The sequence below is a fragment of the Pholcus phalangioides genome, unplaced genomic scaffold (assembly GCF_987345545.1).
Source record: "Pholcus phalangioides strain wild (caught in Gottingen) unplaced genomic scaffold, Ppha-v1.0 ptg000042l_1, whole genome shotgun sequence".
NCBI lineage: Eukaryota > Metazoa > Arthropoda > Arachnida > Araneae > Pholcidae > Pholcus > Pholcus phalangioides.
Genome location: NW_028301628.1, coordinates 19803095 through 19815192, shown reverse-complemented (window position 1 = coordinate 19815192; position 12098 = coordinate 19803095). Strand labels below are relative to the sequence as shown.

General features: G+C 36.5%; 1 protein-coding gene across 1 annotated transcript in view; it reads left to right on the top strand.

Annotated features, from left to right (window-relative positions):
* Positions 1 to 10615: 10615 nt before the first annotated feature.
* Positions 10616 to 12098, top strand: part of LOC149064607 (uncharacterized) — a 34264-nt gene continuing 32781 nt past the window's right edge. The window contains exon 1 of the mRNA XM_089254973.1: positions 10616 to 10793. Coding sequence (XP_089111099.1) covers positions 10733 to 10793 — 61 coding nt within the window. The 5' untranslated portion in view covers positions 10616 to 10732. The remainder of the gene's footprint in view (positions 10794 to 12098) is intronic.

Here is a 12098-nt window from a genome sequence, read left to right as displayed (position 1 = left end):
GTCCTACAACGATAAATCATTCAATCATAACACTTCGAGATCACTCATAGCTAGAAAAACTGGTGGCAGATGGCAGCACTACACATAACAAGCATTACAGAGAAAACAAAAAACTTCACGTCAGGTTTCACTACACGTACACGCACATTCCCGCATGTACCGATTCGTTGGGAGTTCCGCGGCGTGGGTGGGGGGTTGTGTGCATGTGTGGTGTAGCAGTAGTAGGTAGGCGATCCATGATGTTCTTATCAGCCACCTCGTTGGGCAATTTGCCTGTTGTGGCGTTGTATTTGTATGTGTGGTCCCGCCCACACGCATTCACCAATAACCGCCGAAATTTCCAGTTTTTCTGCTTTTTTTAGCAGTTCTGTTTTAGAGTTGGGGAAAAATATTGTGGCTGGTTTTTATTGGTCGGAATAGTGGCGCCATCCGTTTTGGAAATTGGGATAAGTGACGTCACTATAAGGGTGCGCACAGGCGTAAAACAGAAAGGAGGACGTCCTCTTTTCTCAGTTTCCGAATTTCGCAACCCTAGTTCGCACACGCACAACACGTTCTGCATGTAACGAATTCGTTAGAAATTCCGCATAAGAATGTGTATGAGGTGCATGTACAGTAAGCAAAACGTAAATCAATCCGCGTACAGTTTCCTCATTAGATCAAATGGTTTGTTGGTGCATATGTTCAAGGGGTAACCCATTTCTATTAGCCCAGCAGTAAGCTGTAAACATGGTCCCCTAAGCTGGGGTCATTGGCGAGCCCCAACCCCAGTAGCACACCGATATATAACGACGTAGAGATTTCGGTACCGTTCGACGTCGAAATGGCATACATTTGTCGGCGTAGTTCGACATAGAGAAATTTGGATAATTTCAAAAGAGAGTAATTATCATACAAGATATTCTTTTTCGAAACGAAATACTGTTAGTTATCAAGCTGCAAGACTGTAAGAGGCTAGAGGGTTTTCTTCCCCCCCCCCCCACTTTTGAAAAACATTTCCGTACCTAATGTCATAGTCAGTCTGTAGTATTAGCTGTGATCCATACACGGAGTGAGGAGCTATTACTATTGCAATGGCCTTCCTATATGGGGAAGAGGCAAACAGGCATAAACATATTAGAGGTATATAGGAGCGCCCTCAAACCTAATATTTCTACAGGTTGTTATGAAGATGGTGGCAAATGTGTTGGTGTGGGGGGGACTCGAGGCCCATGGACCAGATATAAGTTTATGCATATGAAGGCAAATGTATGAGAAAAACCCTTTATTTCAGTTTATTAGATTCAGATTTTTCTTTTTCCGAGAGACTCTCAAGAGATCTATAATGTATTGTTAGTGATACGCGTATTCACAGATAAAAAAATCGGAAGTTTCGCATTTTTTCGCAAAAATAAAAAAAAATCTTCAAATAAAAAATTTTGCATTTGTTCATTTAATCGTTAAAAAACGATTCAATTTTTTTCAACAATTTTTTTCAACAACGATTTTTTTTCAAGTATAATTACGGCTGTTTCTTAATTATTGCATGTTTAAATTAATAACTGCTGCCAGTAATAAATTTGGGTGTAAAGATGCAGATTTTGTGTCGGCTTGAGATGTCCAAAATATTGATATGCTGGTAGGCTTCATTCATTGCGTTGGATGTTATGTGTAGAGTCAGTTTATTTGAATAGAATACTATATTTGAACAGTATATCTGTTGCGGTTGTATCATCTGTTGTATTTTATCGTGCCCTTCTTCAATTCACCATTGTCATTTGCCACTTTTTTCAGAAATGACACCGCACTTTGGCGCCCAAAAAATTTCAATATCGTTAACTTACTCCACAAGACTTGCACGAATATGTAGTTTGATCGTTCCGAATTGTCGATTATATCGTTCCATAATTTCCTTAGGCCAGTGTGTACCCGCCCTTCAGAACTCGGAAACCAACTGAACTCAGAAGTCATCCGAACTTATCGTATTCTACGAGTCAGGGCCGTAACTAGGATGTTTGCCGTCCGGGGCAAACATAATTTTATCGCGCCTCCCCCCCCCCCAACTTTGAAATTCGATAATTTTATAACTTTTTTTTTGTTCCTATCTAAAATTTTCTTCTTCCTAAATTATGCTCCTTCCCCACTTGGTTACGGCCCTAATGCAAGTATCATATTGTAGGTCTTAGACAGGCTAGCATTTCACGTCGAAGTTGAAAAACCAACTTCAGCCGACCTGGATGACTGAAGCTATGGTTTTTCTCAAAAGTGTTTCTTTTCCCATTATCTTTTGGAATAAAAGTCATCATTTATATTACGAATTAATTTTTTTATTTATATACAAAGCATCATTACACATTGCACACATGATACACTTAATACTTAGAATTAAAATAAGTTAAATGGAATAAACGGAACAAAAAAAACATATACAAAATTGTTAACAATAAATAGAAAACACAAAAAATATAAACAGTGACATGACAGAATGTAATAGAAAAAACAAATGACTTTAGTTGTACTCAAAAATTGACTTTGGGTCAGTTGGTAGGTCGTAGAAGCAACTATAATCGGTAGTGTCAGAAGTATTCTCAGTGCAGTTGTTATCAGGGTCGTAGCGCATCTTCTCGGGGCCCTTAAAGAGGAAAATATTTTGCAAAATAAGTGTAAATTTTTTGTAAGGCTCCCCGTTTGGTTCGGGATGCAACCAGTTGCCCCAGCTTAGTTACGGCTGGCTATTATGTCGGGATACCCTTCATAAAATTTATTTTTATAAATAAGCATAGTTGATGGAGTGACATTTTTCAAGTCTTTTTATTGCTAATGCATGGTATATTTGAGGCTTTATACTTCAAAGAGAAATTCTTCCTTGTTAAGGCATGGCCCCCACAAGGGTGGGGCTGACATGGCTCTAGCCCTGGGGCCCTGGAAGATTCTTACAATTTTTAGCTTTTCGTACTGTAAATTCATTATGGAGGGCCCTGCGAAAAATCTGACTAGAGGCCCGCTAATGATCCCAGCCTAGGGACCCTGCAGTAGAATGTGGGTGCCATATGGAGTGTGAGGAAGGGTGGAGAGTGGCATCGTCCTTGGATAAGTCGCAATCTGGTGACAGTGTCAGCAACTGTGACCTTAGGCCTGAATTAGATCCACCGTTTACGCGTGTTGCCACATACAGTATTTCTTTTGCGTTTGTTTGGCTGTTTCGGAAAAATTACTGTTTGAGAGCGCCAAAATTCAGAGCACACCTGTCCCTTGCGATAGAGTACAATTTTGATTCCGGTATTACGGTCATAGGCCTGTCTTTTTCTGAAGTTTGCCGAATGTTATCAACGTGTGGCTCAAAAGCATGATGTCATGTGAATTTTTACTTCAGGAAACTTTCAAAAATTTCTGTATACAACGAAAGCTCAAGCTGCCGCCCCTTATAACATGCTGCCCGGATTCACCGCACTCCTTTCACCCTTGCTCAGGCCACCTCTGATTGATAACGCTGTTATGAATTCTTTTATCTTCTTCACATTTAATTTAATTTTTATTGAAAAAGCCATGGAAGACGGCTTTTGTAATAAAAACGACAATGACATGACGTGCAATGTTGTGTGTGGGTGGGAAACCATAGAAAATAAACTTCATCCGACTACCATTGCACCGCCTGTGAGGATCGAACACGAGTCTTCGCAATGTATGTCCATCACGATGCCCACACGACTGCATATCAGCTTTCTCAGTTGACTACGATCGTCTTGTAGATGCCACGGTGACTGCAATCACCACCTAGATGTAGCGGGGGTTGACACGGGATGAAAATGAACGATTCCTGCATGTCGCATGAGACGAACATACCTTCATTAATTTTTGTCTTTAAAAACTGTCGCTCGTTTGGCCTATTAATTGCTCTCGTTCTCAAAGCTGGTTGTGGTCATTGGTCGGTCAGCTGTTGAAAAGTTTGGCTAAAAACAACTTTCCGAATTCAGTAGCCAATCATCAACTTAGATGATGCTAACTGTGTGTGCTGGTGTTGGAGAAAGGTTGAGAAAAATGAACTTACACCAACGACGGCTTTTGTCACGAAAATAGGGTGAAATTCAAACAATCATTGGTAGAAGGGCGTAACTCAAACTTGGGTATTGCCACAACCTCAACAGTTTTTCTATGGTGTTCCGGCTGCTTATGTTATGATTGGTTACCGTCAGAAACACAAAAAGAGTAGCCTGATAAATAAATAGTAATAAAACTCAGATTTATAAATAGTAATAGTGTATAAAAGATAATGTATGATTCTACATAGTTCTTGAAAAGGTATTGAAAGTAGAGTGTCTTTGCAGGTCCGAGATAGAATTGCTTGAAAAAAATTCATATTGACAGCGATTGAATGCCATCATTGCAATACCGGAATTATCAATGTTATTTCAAACATTCAGAAGTTGATTTAAGCAAATAAAGCTCTTTTAGTAATGATGGCCATGCTTTATGCACTTTAAAATGAAATGGAAAAATTAGCCTTTATTTGAACTAATGATCGATGTACAAACTAATCTAAAAAATACCTCATACCAATTTCTATTTTAGTCACTCTGACGAATAGAACTAATATAACTATTAACTCAAAAAGCAGAAAATTTCGGGAACATCTCTTGTTCATGAGGAGAATATTTGAATGCACTGAACGATCTTTAGTGGTGGGAAAGAAAGAGATGTCTTGTGGTGGAAAGAGATGTGAAGCATATTAGTATGCTGCACCTGCCACAGATGTGCAGAGTGCTTGTTAACGTGGAAAATAATCATGCGCTTCGTGAATCACGTGATTTCATGGGGGTGGGGGGGAGGGCCACTTATTGTGTAAGATAGTGACGGGCAAGCTTTTTAGGAGCGGACCAAAAAAAAAGAAAAAAATTTTGCGGGTCGGACATTGATTCGTAATTGGAAGTTTTATGCTTAGAAATGAAGTGGCCGGATTAGATGCGTTGTACTATTAAACTTTGGAGACAGCCACAGTTTTATTGCAAATGAGAGACAATGGTTTATCCTTTACAACTGTAAAAAAATAAATGAGTCTATTTTGATAACTATATGCATATTTATTGCACATTTCTTCCATTTATTGCACATTTCTTCCATTTATTGCACATTTCTTCCATTTTCTGCACATTTCTTCCATTTATTGCACATTTCTTCCATTTTCTGCACATTTCTTCCATTTATTGCACATTTCTTCCATTTTCTGCACATTTCTTTCATTTATTGCACATTTCTTCCATTTTCTGCACATTTCTTCCATTTATTGCACATGCAATTTTTTAAAATCATTTCTACTAAAATTGTCACAACTATATTTTTCATATGGAAAAAAAGGAGCATTATCCCCTTAAATGATTTTTTTTAAAACACTAAAATCGAAAATTTCTATTCCATTATATTGAAATCTGCCGCGGGCCGGGATAGAACTTCTGTACGGGCCGCACCTTACCCATCATTTGTGTGAGATTTATGTTAGAGAGCAAAGCTGCATTAACTTTGCTTTCAACAAGCTTTGCGTCGCAGTTTCTCATCGTCTGAAAAAGGTTCTGATAGAGCATATGTACAGAACGTGTATAGGCAGAGCAATCAAATTACACCGAGAAAAGTACGGAAAATCGGAATCTTCTAAGTATGAGAAATAGTTGAACATTTGAGATGAATATTAATATTTGAAGTTACAATTATGGAGAGGGGGGGGGGATAATGAGAACCAATCTGAATTTGACCTGTATATGTACGTATTTGTTACGCACGACAAAAATATGAGATGAACATCAACACACAAAGATGAAAGTGAAAATTTTTGTCGCAGTTATGCAATTTATAAGTTATGCAAATTAACTCGTCCGCGATTCCTGTAAATATTACGAATTTAACAGAACTAGAATAAAATAGGAGACATATGTCCAAACGATGTCCAAAAGTGAGGTACTGTAATTTCACACAACTATGGTCCAACCATCCGTGCTCACTAAAACATTGATAATTGAAATGCTAACAACATCTAGTGGACTACCTAAATACTAAAGCAAAGAGCATGGATAGTTTAATATGTAGATGGGGTTAGAATGCCCTCTGTCTGATATTTTCCTGCGTTGGGGGTTACGTTTTACACGCTATCTTGTCAGCTTCGAACTTTCTGGGTTACAAGTTACAACAAGCTGTTCTACGCTGTTGATGTTCTGTAATTTAGTATTTATATATGTTTAATAAACATTTTCACAGTTGCATGTGTTCGGAAATATTTATAGGAAAGATATAGAAAATAGTACTTTTTTCTCTCAACTATGGTCCATCCATTTTTATGGACCACTAGCTGTTACGAGCGGCTTCGCTCGATTGGATTTGGTAATTTGAAAAATTACTCGTCGATGATTTCCCCATATAACATTTGAACCTCTCATGACTCCCTTGGGGGAGGAAAAAAAAATCCCGTCTTATAATGTGTATCTACATTATAAAACATTATACTGACTAAATTTCATATTTATGGCTTCAGCAATTTCGACTCAGTGATGATTGCTCCGTATAACATTTGAAGCCCCCTCGCTTAGTGGGGTGAATTGTGAAAAATCCCTTCTCAGAGTGAGACTCTACATTACAAAAACACTAACCAAATTTCATACTTATAGCTACAGCGGTTTTGGCTCGGTATGATTTCTCCATACACCCCCCCCCCCCCACCCCATTGAACTCCTTTCCCCTACCTCTTTACTTGTCGAATTTCAAAGAACCCCTTCTTAGCTACGTTCTTCTAGTCTTTATGTGAAACTATTGACCTCCTCAGTTCTCATATTAGCTTGAGGGTTCTGAAAGGTCAAGAACATAACTTGTTGAAGATGATTCCTTGGCTTCAGATACTTCACTGAACTCGTCAAACTCTGATGAGGCCTTTGGGCATCCAACAAACCACGAGATCTTGAGTGATGATTATATGCCTGTATATGATGAATTTGTAATTGTAAATTATGAAGAGGAATACTGGCCTGGGCAAGTTGTGACAGTGGAAGCCAAAGGATCTCATATAAAATACATGTGGCCAGAAAATGAAGACTGCCTTTTTCAACTGCCTAAAAAGGGTATTAAACATTCAATACAAAAACCAAAGCAACAAAGCACCACAAGGAAACTCTTCCGTGTGCCTGAGCGTAAGGACATACGGGGTAAAAAAAACGTAAATCTTGGTGATGTGTTAAACAGAAGATGGTTCATTTTGGTTTCAATAATTTAATGAATGTTCATTGATTTTGTCTCGATTCAAACTGTATTTCTTTTTTGTAAGAAAAAGTGGTTGCATTAAAATAAATAAATAAATATGTAATTTACGTCTGTCTTTTGCACATATGCCTTTTTTATTAAAAACTATTGAACATCGTATGATATAGTTGTAGTACATTCTCTCAACTGATTCGTAAGCGAAGTTATAGGTTCTCAAGCGGTTGGTAAACGATTTATAACACGAAACATTTGTGGACTACAGTTGGGACATCATGATACGACTATGGTCCAAAATTAAATTTTTAAAAAATCCGTATTTGAGCTACGTAAGGAACAAAAAAAATGTTTAATAGTAATGCTTGATCATTCTACAGGCAATATAAAAAAAAAATATCTTGAATCCAGAAGTTATGATGATAAATCTAGAAAATGTTGGACCATAGTTGTGTGAAATTACGAAACGATGATAAACCTGGACATATTACAACAACTTTCCTGTTTCTTCTGATGTTGTCAATATTCCTTATATCTCCGTAAATGACATCAAATGTAGTATAAAAAGATTGAAGGGGAGTGGCTCCAGAAGTATTGATGGTATACCTCCATATTTTGTCAAGGCGTGTGCTGAGCATTTGCTGTATCCACTTTTATTAATTTTTAATATGTCTGTTAAAAATGGGATCTTTCCGGATGAATGGAAGAAAGCAAGAATCGTTCCAATTATTAAAAAAGGGGATAGACATAAAATTGAAAATTATAGAGGTGTGGCCATTCTGTCACCTTTCGCTAAAATATTTGAGTCTATTTTATATGATCAAATCTATGCGCAAATTAACACCTGTATCTCCCCAAATCAGCATGGTTTTGTTAGAAATAGATCTACGGTTACCAATCTTCTTTCCCTCAATACTCATATTGTTGAAGCCATAGCTAATAAAATCCAGCTCGATGTAATTTACACAGATTTCGCTAAAGCATTTGATTGTGTTAACCACTCTATATTGATGTACAAATTAAAAAAAATTGGTTTCTGCGATGATACATGTAAATTTTTTGCTTCGTATCTAAAAAACAGATTGATTTTTGTATTTTTTTTCTCGTCTCTTAGTGATGGATTTTGTGCAACATCTGGAGTCCCTCAGGGGTCTGTCCTTGGACCGCTATTGTTTCTTATTTTTATTAATGACCTTGCCGCTGCTTTTCATAATTGCTTATTATTTGCTGATGATTTTAAAATATTTGACTTTATTGTAAATTTTGAATCTTGTTCTATTGTTCAAGATAAATTAACCCACATTTACCACTGGTGTATCGAAAATCATCTACACTTGAATATTAACAAATGCTTTGTTATGTCTTACACCCGTAGGAAAAATCCTATCACATACTCTTATTATATTGGAACTGATATTTTACAGAGAAGATATTCTGCTACCGACTTGGGTGTAATTTACACCTCTGATTTTTCCTTTCGTGACCATATTAACGATATTTGTAGTAATTCGTATCGCAAACTCGGTTGCCTTAAAAGAATAACTAAAGATTTCACCAATTTGGATACAATGATTGTTCTTTTCAATTCTATAATACGATCTAAACTTGAATATGCATCTGTTGTTTGGAATCCTCATTACAGTAATGCTATTGATGATATTGAAATTATACAAAACTCATTTATGCGATATTTGTATTTTAAGAAATTTAGAGCATATGACATTACAATTTCGACAACTTTTCTCCGACAAATTTTTTTAATTACCAGTCTCCAAAAGAGAAGAAATTTCATACTTTTGAAATTTTTCTGGAAGTTGGTTAATGGTAATGTCGATTGTTCTTTTCTGTTATCAAAAATTGGATTCTTGGTCACACGGTACAACACAAGGTCAAATAAATTATTCTATGTAGCTCACTTTAGGACATTGATTGGTATGTCTTGTGCTATTAACAGATTTTGTATTTTGTATAATAGCTTACCTGATGAATTTGATATATTTGCGACTCCTATTGGTAAATTCAAAGAGCTTCTTCTCTCCGATTGATCAGCGATTTTTTTTTTATATATATATATATATTTAAATAGTGATTTCTTGTATTTGACTGTTAAATATTTACTTTTCTTTGTTTATTCATTTTTCATTTTTTTTTTAATCGTCTCGTGTGTTTTTATTTATTTTCATTTTTAATTGATCCGGTGATTTTATACAGACCTTTATTTTACTTATTTGGTATTGACTAGTGTTTGTGTTTTTTTTATATGTTTCATATCTGTGTATTGCATTCTATTCTGTTTGATTTTATTATATTTACAATGTTTCGGTCATACCTTGCTGTAATTGGATTGTTTTCTGTAGCGTGGTATTAAATAAATAAATAAATAAATATTTTCAAGAATAGGGTCGGGATAGAGAAATTACTCGAATGTTTTTTAAATTCGAATCATGTGGTCATCCTAGTAAGAAGGATTTTTAACGCATGGGTATTTTATGTAGTGAAACAATGTACAAAATGTAATTTTTAAAAAATAAAACGATGTCCAAAAGGTACCCAGCGTCAAAAAAGAAGGACTATGGAACTACAAAAAAAAAGAAGAGAAATCTCATCAAAAACATTTCAGGTAAAAAATGAAGCCAAGTCTCGAGATTCTTTACCCGTAAAAAACTGTGTGATATCTTATGTAAAGCCAAGTGCAATGCTGTTATTAACTGTGACACTTTGATTCACTAATCATCAAGGTTTAACACCTTTAGTTCACTTATCAATTACACAGCACGAAAATGTATCGATGATTGATTGCATTTCTCTCATTAATCATGTTCATTAATACAATTCCACTGGTTAATAACGTAAGCAGGGCTGCAATTAAATGCTTGGTCAGCCGGGACAAGCCCGTTTTTTGGCACCCCCTTGCAATGTTGAAGGAGAGTGTAAAGGGTGAAGTTTGCGCCCCCTCTGGTCCAGCAACCGGGATATCGGACTAGCCTGCTCCCCTCCCCCCCCTAGTTGCGGCCCTGGATGCGGGATCGATAACTTTTTTCCCCTTGTGATTTCCTTCCTTAAATGATAAAGTTCGTGCGAGTATTTTTTTTAATGAAAAACCGTTTGTGCGGCAAAGGAAACTTGATGAGTGAGTAACCTGGATGGAAAAACTAATCTTTGTAGCATTTGGCCACATATGCTTACTCGTTCTTCACATACAGCACAAAGATCAGTAATCAAAAAAGTCAGACAGGTAAAGAGGGGATAAAGAGCTAGAGAGAAGGCGCGTTTCGTTTCGGTTCGTGAAGTAAAATACCAGTTTTACTTCAATGTGCTTACCATCTAAAAGGAAAGAAAGAAAGAGCTTCCCCCGCGCCATGTGTTCTTCCAAGATTTCACGCATTAATTACTTCTTCAGGGTCGCGAGGAAATTCGCTCGAGCATTAAACGTGACCAGCAAAACCATTCAATAACAGAAAAAGAAAGAAACCGGGCGAACATATCGGGTCACTTCGGTTACGACGATATTCGGTGTTCCCGGATGGAACTCACTCAAAGCGGAGTGCGTTTTTTTTTTGTGGGACTTTCGTCCGTGATCGCTGGTAAGTAATATATTAACGTTGACTTTTTTTATATTTATCCTGTTAAAATGTCAGAACATATTTGAAGTACGACATAAGTTTACGATGATAACGGACTTCTCTTATTTACCGTAGTTTCCTGGTATTTATCCGCAGATACCAATTTCGCTACTTTTAGGAAAAATATCGTTCAGTCCGCAGAGCGGCAATGAAAATTTAATTCGTATATAATGAAATCGGAAGGAATAGAAGAGTTGTTAGGCACATTTTTGTGAGGAGAAAAAAAAATGTTCATTGACATCTATAAATTTTTAAAAAGAAATATCTTTTACAGTAAAACCTTTCTTTTGCGGACACCGGCGAGACAAAAAAAATTCGTCCGTAAAAGAGGGATTTTACTGTATAAACTATGAACAAATGTACAATATACATATATATATATAACGTGTCTAATTACTGTATAAAAGCTGTTTTCTCTGAACCACATTCAAGATTCCCCTTTAGATCTGCTGGAAGGACGTTTCAGATCTTTGAGGTCAGAATTTATTTTATGTTTGTGTCTGTACGTACAGTTAAACTTCGATATAACGATACCCTCTGAACCAAGAAAAATATCGTTGTAGAGAGGTTATCGTTATATCGGGAAGGAACATTGTAATCACGTGCCACCGAATTTCTGCGGTTAAAATTTTTTCTAGATCTGCGTTGTTAGTACCTTAAAAATGCTCTTGAAAGCGAAAAATTGGAATTGATTGGTTGATTAACAAAACCTATTAAGATCCATTGCCCCAGTAAATAAGTTTACTGTATTGCACGTACGTTGTTGTCTTACACAGAAAGTGTCAACGGTGATTATGTGGTGCAAAACATCGATGTGTTATTGGACGCCCTTGAAAGAGTCAAAACAAGTGACGAAGTTAAAATTGAATTCAAGATGATTTTGAGTGAAATTTAAAAAAAATATCGTTTTAGCGGTTTCAAAATCCCTTAAAGAATATCGTTATAGAGGGATTTATCGTAGTAGAGGATATCGTTGTATCGGGAGGAGTTTAACATTGGACTATAGGCACTTCCAAACAAGATTTAAAAAAAAAAATCATTGTAGAGTGATTCATCGTTATATCAAGTACAGTAGGCTCTGAACATCCGGCCTAATTTTGTGGAAGGGCTGGCCGGATAGCAAAAAAGCCGGGCAGGCTGGAGTGCTATACAATACTTACTTTCTACAAAGCAAAAACAGAGTTCGTAAAATAATTTTCAAAAGAAAAGGGCACATTTTCTTAATTTTTCGAGACACTGTGTGAAGATTTCTCTTCATAACATGTT